The sequence below is a fragment of the Mus pahari genome, chromosome 17 (genome assembly GCF_900095145.1).
Source record: "Mus pahari chromosome 17, PAHARI_EIJ_v1.1, whole genome shotgun sequence".
NCBI classification, from domain to species: domain Eukaryota; kingdom Metazoa; phylum Chordata; class Mammalia; order Rodentia; family Muridae; genus Mus; species Mus pahari.
Window position 1 is genome coordinate 47,349,030 of NC_034606.1, and position 10,231 is coordinate 47,359,260.

Genomic DNA, 10,231 nt, shown 5'->3' on the forward strand with positions numbered 1-10,231 from the left:
AACTCACTTTGTAGACCAGGCTGGCCTCAAACTCAGAAATCCGCCTGCCTCTGCTTCCCGAATGCTGTGATTAAAGCGTGTGCCACTACGCCTGGCCCCCATTTTGGTTTTTGAGACAGGGTCTCCCACTGGCTTGGGACTCACTGAGTAGGCTGGATTGGCTAGTCTGTGAGCCCCACGGAGCCACCTGTCTCTTCCTCATCGCTGAGCTTGCAAGAGTACACTCCTGCACCAGCTTTTTATGTGAATTCTGTCAGTTGAACTTAGGTCTTTTTCGGGAGGCCTGTTCCGTGGGGTTTTCTTTCTTGTTGGTTCTTCTTTAGGCATAGGAGGGAGAAGAACATCAGCGAAGGGTATGCCTTTAATCTCAGCACTCGGGAGACAGAGGCAGGCGGATTTCTGAGTTCGAGGCCAGCCTGGTCTACAAAGTGAGTTCCAGAACAGCCAGAACTATACAGAGAAACCCTGTCTCGAAAAACCAAATAAATAAATAAATAAATAAATAAATAAATAAATAAATTCTTTGTTTTATGAGATATTTAGGGCTGCTGTATAATAATAAAAAGTTTATTCATCTAAGTCTAAGTTACTTTGCTGCTGTAGCTGACCTGCCTTCTGCATTCCTCTGGGGCCAAAAACTGCAGTCTCTGGCTCTTAGCACCTCATCCTAAAACAGCAGGAGATTAAGTAAAGGATTCTTTGCTAGAGCCTTCTCCCTATTGTCCACTTGTCAGGCTAGGGGGAGGTTTGGAGCAGTAAACTTCTATGGAACCAGGAGAGGAGAATAACGCTCACAAAAGTAAAAGCTTTTTTTAAAAAGATTTATTTTTATACATAAGTACACTGTAGCTGTCATCAGATCCCATTACGGGTGGTTGTGAGCCACCATGTGGTTGCTGGGGCTTGAACTCAGGACCTTTGGAAGGGCAGTCAGTGCTCTTACCCACTGCTGAGCCATCTCACCAATCCCAAGTAAAAAATTTTACATAAGCAAATATGCATAAACTCACATGAGTTCATATGTAGATTCATGCATGCACATTAATACTTTTCTATTCAAACCAGTTGGGTTCAGTTTGCATGCATTTTCACAGTTACATACTTATATACACACACACATATGCATGCATTCTCACCATTCCATATGTACACACACACATCCATAATTACATATGCATATGATGCAAAAGACCAAGCACCTGTGCAGAAAGAACTCAAGTCATTCTGGATGAAAAATGAGCTCCAGTCTTTATTGATTAGAGAAAGAAAAAGTTTCTGCCCTTTTAATGCTAAGTGAATTTAACCCATGTTTGTAAGAAAATAGCTTTGTTCCTTTTAATCAGACTAAGCCTGCTTTGTTATTAAGAAAAGACCTGGTCTGTCCCCATGGTAAGGGGAAGCCTGCCTGCTTCTTCTGCTCTCCGTAGCTGCTGTTTCTTCTTCTTCTTCTTCTTCTTCTTCTTCTTCTTCTTCTTCTTCTTCTTCTTCTTCTTCTTCTTCTTCTTCTTCTTCTTCTTCTTCTCCTCCTCCTCCTCCTCCTCCTCCTCTTCCTCTTCCTCCCCCCTCCTCCTTCTTCTTCTTTTCTCTTTCCCTCTGCATTCTGCACATTACTCTCTTAGTTTTTTTTTTAATGTTACTTATAGTTTCTAAGTTATTCCACTCTGCATTCTCCCTTCTAATCTTGCTCTCTCCTCCTGCTCTGATGTCACAATAATGCTCTTACTCTCAATGCCTTTTCTCCCAATGCTATGCTTATACTTCTAAGTTCTTCTTGAGTTCAGTTCTGTCTAGAAGCTTCTCCTCAGCTCCGTTCCCTCTCTGCCCAGTCCTGACTCTTCTCTTTGTCCTCAACACTTAAACATCTTTCAGAACACGTGATCACATGTTAAAAAGTTCACCAGAAATTCACATGTAAAATCAAACCATAAATTGAAATAGAAGTTTACAACAGATAATGTATGTGTACATGCATATCTATTAGGAGTCATTATCTAGCTAAACATTCATCACCTATCTCAGCTCCACAGGTTCATTGAAGGTTTAAAACCATAACTTAGTTATTAGTGAAGTTTTGTATAGATAAACCCAGTCAATATTTTATCTTCTGTGCTAGCACCTGTAATAAATCACTAGTTCCCTTTTTATGACCTTTGGTTAGTTGTTTTACAACCTCTTGGAATGTGCTCTGAGTAGGAGAAAGTCTGATTGCTATCTAAAAGGCAATTAACTGGTGACCCATGGGAGACTGACCGAGTTCTCATTGCAGTTTTGACTATTAGAAAAGGATCTAATAGCAGTTCCACTCTAAAAGAGCTTACTAATCACTGATATAATTTTAGGAATTCTTATAGGATCATCATTAAGAACTAAGAAGTCATCCATTTGTCTATATAGCATAATTACAAGACAGTACATCTTCATAGATCTGCAGAGATCTGCTCAAAAGGATGGGCTAATACCTAGTGTTATTATATTATATAGTGTTATTATATTATATAATAACAGTAAAAGCATATTAATAGCAGGAATCTTTCCTAAAATGAATTCTCTTGGGCCTTGCCTATGGAGCAAATCTGTCTCAGATTATAATCCGAAGCAGACCATCTCTGGGAGATCACCTGCCAGTTATTAGCTTGTCCTGTGATGGCACCTGACAGTCTTTGTGCTGAACACAGCAAGGACCTTACCATCTTCTCAACCGCCAAATACCAGCTTTGATGCTGTTAACACCACAGCACAACATAGCTGGGATCTAGGGTGAGAATGGGCTTATTCCATGATCTGAAAGTCTGACACGGGGCACAGATGAAGCCACTTTTTAGAAGCTTCAGAAGGCACTGGAGAGATGGTTGAGCACAGCCGTTCACAGCCTTCTCAATGCTGCAACTCTGTAACACAGCTCCTCATGTTGTGCTGACCCCCAACCATAAAATTATTCTGTCGCTACTTCATAACTGTAATTTTCCTGCTTTTATGAGTCATGATGTAGATATCTGATATGCAGAGTATCTGGTATGTGACACATACACACCCCACCAAAGGATTGAGCCCCACAGGTTGAGAACCTCTGATTTAGCAGGTAAGGCCCTGGCTTCTCTTCCAAAAGACCCAAGTTTCATTGCTAATGCCCATATGCTAACATGTGAGCACAACCCTCTGTAACTCCAGTTCTAAAGGATCTGATGCCTTTTTCTGGCCTCCACAGGTACCAGGCATGTGTGTGGTTCACAGACATATATATAGGCAAAACACCCATACACATTAAAAAGAAAAGAATAATTATAACAAAACCCACAGATAATCTGTTCGGCCCCACTCAGCAGGACGGAGTAAGTTGCCCAGAGTCATATAGCTGGTTTGAGACTAAACAAGGATTCAGCCACATCTGCCCCATGCCCTCAGCCAACCTGCTGTACCACTGTCTAATTAATAGAGTATTAATAGAGTATTAATAGAGTTAAGTTTGCTTTTACCAACCAGCCAGATGGCTCAGGACATAGGAGTTCTTGCCACCGAGTCTGATAACCCGAGTTTGTGGTGGAAGGAGAGCACTGACCCCAGCAAGTTGCACTCTGACCATTACAGGTACTTTGTGACATGCTCTCACCCTTCCTCCAAATAAAGGAAGTAACTTTTAAAACTAAACCTTCTCTGGGAAATGGTATAGTTGTCACAGTGCTTGGCTCATGTATATAAAGCCATAAACTAGGTGTGGTAGAACATTTGTAATCCCGGTGCAGGCAGCAGGAGGTTCAGAAGTTCAAGGGCATGCTCAGCTGCTTAGTAATCAATCACCAGGCCAGCCTAGCTGTGTGCAAGACCCCATTTCAAGACAAAACAGTTTTAATTGAGTGTGTAATCCCATTCCATAGCAGGAAGACTGAATATTGAGATTAATCTGGGCTACACAGAACAAATTGGTCACCAAAAAGCCAGACAAACAGACAAACAAAAATCACTTTATTCAGATTCAACTCACAATTGCTAAAGTTCACCAGTTGTAACTGTACAACCATATGGGTTTTAACATGCATATGCCTTTTGTATTTGGTTGTTTGGTCGTTTGGCTTTTTGAGATAAGGTTTATCTGTGTAGCCCTGGCTGTCCTGGAACTCACTCTGTAGACCAGGCTGGCCTCAAACTCACAGAGATCTGCCTGCCTCTGCCTCCCCAGTGTCACTCATATCCCCTCCCTGATCTGTTACAAACACTTATCTGTTTTTTTCACTACCCTATTATCTGTCATACCACATCCTGCCTCTCCACTGTCGGTGCCTGGGCACCGCTGGCCTCTGCTCAGAGCAGGCAGGACCAAGTCTGAAACCTCGGTCCACTGCTGTGCTTCCCAGTGTCCTCTCTGGGCAACCCTGTACCAATGGAAGTTAGGAGTTGGGGGTGGGGAGGTTGGGGATTGGTGTCCAGGGGTCTACCTTGCCCTCAGGGTGCCTGTGCTCTAGGTGATGGGGGGAGGTAGAGCCCAGGACAGTGAAACTCCCAAATGGGAGCGATCTCAAAGTGAGCGAGGGCGGTGTATACCAGAGGGAAGGCCTTCCTCAGAAGTTTTAGGCCTTCCCAGCTTTGATCCTTAAAGAAGCAACTCTCTGAGACGATCCTTGCTTGTCCATACTGGTTTATTACTTTATTATTACTGATAGTGGCTATAAATGCATGCGCTATTTGGGGTGAACCAGGGATTAAATACCTTTTGCGGGAAGGAATACCCGGGAAGGAAATCTCATTGGCTCAGGCCTATCTAGATAAATCATTAGCATGGAGAAGCACTCCAGGTGTTTATGCTACATGCCCCAGTGCCCACGGTCCTCAGTGGGGTGCCATGGATACATGTTCCAGGGCAGGTAGGGAATGTCTCCACTCCTGCTGTTCTCAATTCTGAGATTCGCAGGGTTTGAGCTCATTCAACCTTACCATTTCTTATGCCTGTCTGGTAACAAGGTCCTATATGCCCTACATTTATCTTTTCTAGAATTAAGTATAATCACATAATATTGGACATATGTGTAGTTTCTTTCATTTAGCTTAATATTTTTGAGATCCACTTGTATCAGTAATTAATTTTTTCATTATGATATGATACTCCTTTTATAGCTATACTACAGTTTGTGTATCCATTCACCTATAAATAGAATGTTTGTTTTCTAGACTGTTGGTGATTGATTACTCTTTTTTTTTTAAAAAATTTCCCGGGCGTGGTGGCACACACCTTTAATCCCAGTACTTGAAAGGCAGAGGCAGGTGAATTTCTGAGTTTGAGGCCAGCCTGGTCTACAGAGTGAGTTCCAGGACAGCCGGGGCTACACAGAGAAACCCTGTCTCGAAAAAACTAAAAAAAAAAAAAAAAAAATTGACATAAGGTCTTATGTAGTCCAGGCTTGCATTGAACCTCTGATCCTTCTGCCTCTGCCTTCCAGTGTTGGAGTTGCAAGCATGCAGGAAACTCCCAGTTCTGAATAAAGTAGCTCTTATCTTACTACTATAAAACCAATTTGTATATAGATAAATATTCATTCATCTTGGATGAATTCCCAGAGGTGGGATTGTTGGGTCAAATAATGTTAGTAATTCTGTTGTTTCTCTGTCATGAGTTACCAAAAGGTCTACTCCTGCTAATCACCTCGTAGTTCTATGGGTCAGGAGTTTAGGTGAGCTCATTTGGGTCATCCACTTGGGTTAGCCATGTCTGTGTGTATTGTAATGTTAGAAATCAAACCCAGGTTCTCAGGTGCTGAGCAAGAGTTCTCTCTCTCAGCTCTTTAAGATATCTCTAGTCCATTTTTTAAAAAAGATTTATTTATTTTATGTATACAGGTATTCTGTAGCTGTCTTCAGACACAGCAGAAGAGGGCATTGAATCCCATGACAGATGGTTGTGAGCCACCATGTGGTTGCTGGGATTTGAACTCAGGACCTCTGGAAGAGCAGTCAGTGCTCTTAACTGCTGAACCATCTCTCCAGCCCAATTCCTCCATTCTTAATCCCACAATGGCACATGAGCCTCACACTTGAGCAAAGAGAACTTCCGGAAGGTTCACAGGGTTGTCAGTCTTCTTAACCCCGGCTGTCGGCGAGTGTCCTGGTTACCGGTTACTTGTGTTAGTTTGTGTCTCCCTATAGACTGATGATAGTGATTTTTTGTGTGTGTGCTTTATTTTAAATCATTTCTTTTTACTTTATGTGCATGGTGTTTTGCCTGCATGAATGTATATGTGAGGGTAACATATCCCCTGAAGCTGGAGTTACAGACAGTTGTGAGCTGTCATGTGGGTGCTGGGAATTGAACTCGGGTCTTCTAGAAGAACAGCCAGTGAGTGATCCTCCCTGCTGAGCCATCTTTCCATCTGGAGTGTGTTCTGTTAGAGTTTAAAACTTCGTTTGATAAAAGATTCTGATGTTTAAAAAATAACTGATATGCACTTGGGAGGCAGAGGCAGGCGGATTTCTGAGTTCGAGGCCAGCCTGGTCTACAAAGTGAGTTCCAGGACAGCCAGGGCTACATAGAGAANCCCTGTCTCAAAAAACCAAAATAATAATAATAATAATAATAATAATAATAATAATAATAATAAAATAAATAAAAAATAAATAACTGATACCTGCTGGTTTAGATACACTGTGACATCTTTTGGTGTCTAATTGATGAATCTTTCAGTTGGTCCTAAGGTCCATTTCCTTTTCTAAGAAAAAAAAAACAAACTCTTTCAAAAATGGCAAGTTAGGAGATTAGAGAGACATCAGTGCTTGAGGGCACTCCCTCTCCTTGCAGAGGACCTGGGTTCAGTTTCGATAACTCACATGTAACTCCAGTTCTCAGAGACCCAATACCCTTTTCTGGCCTCTGTGGGTACTGCATGCACATGGTATGCTCTCATACATGCATACATATACATATATACGCACACATATATACACACATATATACATACACATATACATATATATCTTTGCGGGCTAGAGAGATGACTCAGTGGTTCAGATCACTGGCTACTCTTGCAGAGGACCAGCAGCTACATGGTAGTTCACAACCATTTATAACTCCACTTCTATGGGCTATAACACCCACTTCTAGGCTCTGAGAGCCCTGGGCACACATGTAGTGTGCATAGACATACATATGGGCAGAACACTTTTACACATAAAAGTGGAAGTAAGTAAATCTTTTTAAAAAGTTCGTTACACAGTTGTGTGGCTTGGTCTTCATACGGAACTCCTCACAGAAGGGCTGTCTCTGACTCTGCTGCCTGCCTTTGGAACTTTTTCTCACGGCTGGGCTGCCTCGCCTAGCCTCAGTAGATGAGCCAAGTCTAACTGCAGCTTGATATACCAAGGCTGGTTGGTATCCATGGGAGGCCTCCCCATTCCTGAAGGATGCAGGACAGCAGAGGGGGGAGGGGGAGGGCTGGGAAGAGAGGAGAGAGGGGAAACTGGTTGGGATGTGAAGTAAACCAACAATTCTTTTGAAAAGGCAAATGTGCTGGGCATGGGGTGCACACCCTTTAATCCCAGCCCTCAATAGGCAGAGGCAGGTGGATCTCTCTGAGTTGGAGGCCAGCCGGGTCCACAAATCAAGTCCAGGATAGCCATGGCTCTGTTACACTGAGAAACTCTGTCTTGGAAAAAACAAAAAGCAACCAACCAACAAGAAGGTAAATGGAACTAGACTAAAGAAAAAAAAAAAAAAAAAACAGTTTGTTACAGCTAGGTGTTACGTTGGCGCCCTAATCTTAGCACTTGGGAAGCAGAAGCAGGAGGGTTGCCACAGTTTGGGGCCAACCTGACCTACACAGTAGAATCCCCATCAGCCAGGAATATGATACCTGTTTCAAGAAAAATTTTTAAAAATATGCTGCACAAAGTATGTTACTTAATATAAGCATTGTGCTCTGTTCATGACGGATGACTCTAACAAGCATTTAATATTATCTACAGGATGATATTCCAAACTGAAAAACAAGTATGTCTTTGTTAAGACTAAACATGTGTGTGTGGATGATGGTGATGATGATGATGATGATGATGATGATGATGATGATAGACTTTGAGGCTAGCCTGGACTACATGTCTCAGAAAAAAAAAATCCTGACCCTAATTCTGTTCTGTTTTGTTTTATTCCAGAAAGACCCTCTCTTATCTCAAGCTTGTATTGGCTGTCTGGAAGCCTTGCTCCATTACCTGCATGCCCGAAGCCCAGACATCGGTAGAAACCTCTATTTTCTCATCTCCCCATGATCAAGATCAGAGGGAATCGGCCCTTTGTCTTACTGTCCCAGTGATTTGAGAGCACTGCAGAGGACACTGCCATGTCTGTTATCAGATGTGGACACTGAGGATCAGAGTGTTCAAGTGACCTACACTGATCACCATGCTTTTAAGTAGCAGAGACCTTCTGGTTGCCCACTTCCATGACCTACAGTCATGTGATAGACTCTCTCTGGGAGTCCATATGGGTGGTCCAAAGTCCAGGCAAGAGACCTCATGATCCCAGTCTGTCCGGGTTTTGTTTGTTTGTTTGTTTTTGTTTGTTTGTTTTTAGCCAATAGGGAAAGCTCTTCTCAGGCACGCTCCTGGGTCTCAGGGAGAAGAGCTCTGACCAGCTGAGGACGGATGTTTCTTGCAGCGCTCCACGTGGCCTCCCAGCCCTGGAATCGGTTTCTGCTGTTCACCCTCTTGGATGCTGGAGAGAATTCCTTCCTCAGACCTGAGATACTGAGACTTATGACCTTGGTAAGTGCAGAAAGGATGGGTCTGTGGCTGGAAGATGTATCAGCAGGGTGTTGCTAAGGTGGTCCAAAGCATGATGGTATTTCAGGTGACCCTCCTCTTCAAAAGAGCAGAAGGGGTTGTGTGACCTTCACTCCCTATGGGAGACCTGCCCAGGGATTTCCTGTGAATAGCTGCATCTATCCTTAGGACACATTTTCTATCATGAAACAATGACCAGGGACTGTTATAATGTGACAGACAGGTCTAGGTGCTGAGGATGTTGATGAACCCCGTGCTCTGCCTCCTAAGGTCCCTTACTCTAGAAAGACAAGTAAACAAGGAGTTAAATGTGACATCTTGAATGATAGAGTACTTGGCACATAATAATTCTTGTTGAATACAGAACACAAAAACAGGGTCATGGGTGACAATAAAGCTCCCCCACTAATAAATCAGAGGTTGGTGTGAAGTGTAGGGACCGTTCCGTCTTGAGGTTTGAAGGGTTAATAGGCAGAAGGAGACAATATTACAGAGGTCAAGTGAGAGTAGTAGAACCAAGAGCACACAGAGGAGTTACAAGGACCACACACAGTTCATCTCGGCCATGAGTTTGCAGAGCAAGGCTGGGGGAGGAGGGAGCTTGACAGGTCCTTAAGGCTAGCTCTCATATGAGCTCAGTCTACATTATCTGCCCTTTTCTCTTGTGAGATAACCTCACCCACTCTCACCAGTGCAGAGCTTAAAAGCAAGACTCTGGGCTTTAGAATAGTGTTTCTAGCTCAGTGCTGGTTACAGCAGTCCACAGGAAATGGCGTCTCCTCTAACTGTGGGCTTTGGGGGCTTTTATTCCTGGGCTAGTTTGTGCAGTACCGGAGCAGTTGCGTCCTTTCTCGTGAAGAGGTGGGCCTTATTTTGCAAGGTGCAGCTTTGGTTGACCTATCAACTCTCTCAAACGATACACTCCAGGCCCTGCATGGCTTCCTCTTGCAGGTGAGTGGGAAGGGGGTGCTGTGTAGCCGTATGAGGCCAGACCCTCAAGACCATCTTCTCTGCAGAAGGTGGACGCTCTGGGCACTGAAGCCACTGGGAAGTCAAAAGAGTATGGGAGGTGGTGGACAGTTAGAAAGGGCATAACTTTCCTGTCCCTTCTCCTACAGGTCCAGAGCATGGGTCTCCTAAATGACCATCACATGACCCAGACCTTGCAAGCCTCTTTGGAGGGCCTTTGCTCCCGCACCTTCCCAGCCCGGCCGCTCTTTCAAGACATGCTGTATCCTTTCTTGCACCCGGGACCTTTGGCCTGGGCAACATCACCAAAGCCACAGTAGCAGTATTGTCTTAGTCAGGGTTTCTATTCCTGCACAAACATCATGACCAAGAAGCAAGCTGGGGGCCGGGTGATGGTGGCACACGCTTTTAATCCCAGCACTCGGGAGGCAGAGGCAGGCAGATTTCTGAGTTCGAGGCCAGCCTGGTCTACAAAGTGAGTTCCAGGACAGCCAGGGCTACACAG

At 43.8% G+C, this 10,231-nt stretch overlaps 1 protein-coding gene across 2 annotated transcripts in view; it reads left to right on the forward strand.

Moving 5' to 3' along the window:
• The window catches only part of Mei1 (meiotic double-stranded break formation protein 1), a 60,862-nt gene that overhangs the window by 49,484 nt on the left and 1,147 nt on the right, over positions 1–10,231 (forward strand). For both annotated transcript variants that reach the window (XM_029548203.1, XM_021217163.2), the window contains exons 27-30: positions 8,131–8,212; positions 8,633–8,739; positions 9,577–9,708; positions 9,876–9,988. In XM_029548203.1, coding sequence (XP_029404063.1) covers positions 8,131–8,212; positions 8,633–8,739; positions 9,577–9,708; positions 9,876–9,988 — 434 coding nt within the window. The remainder of the gene's footprint in view (positions 1–8,130; positions 8,213–8,632; positions 8,740–9,576; positions 9,709–9,875; positions 9,989–10,231) is intronic.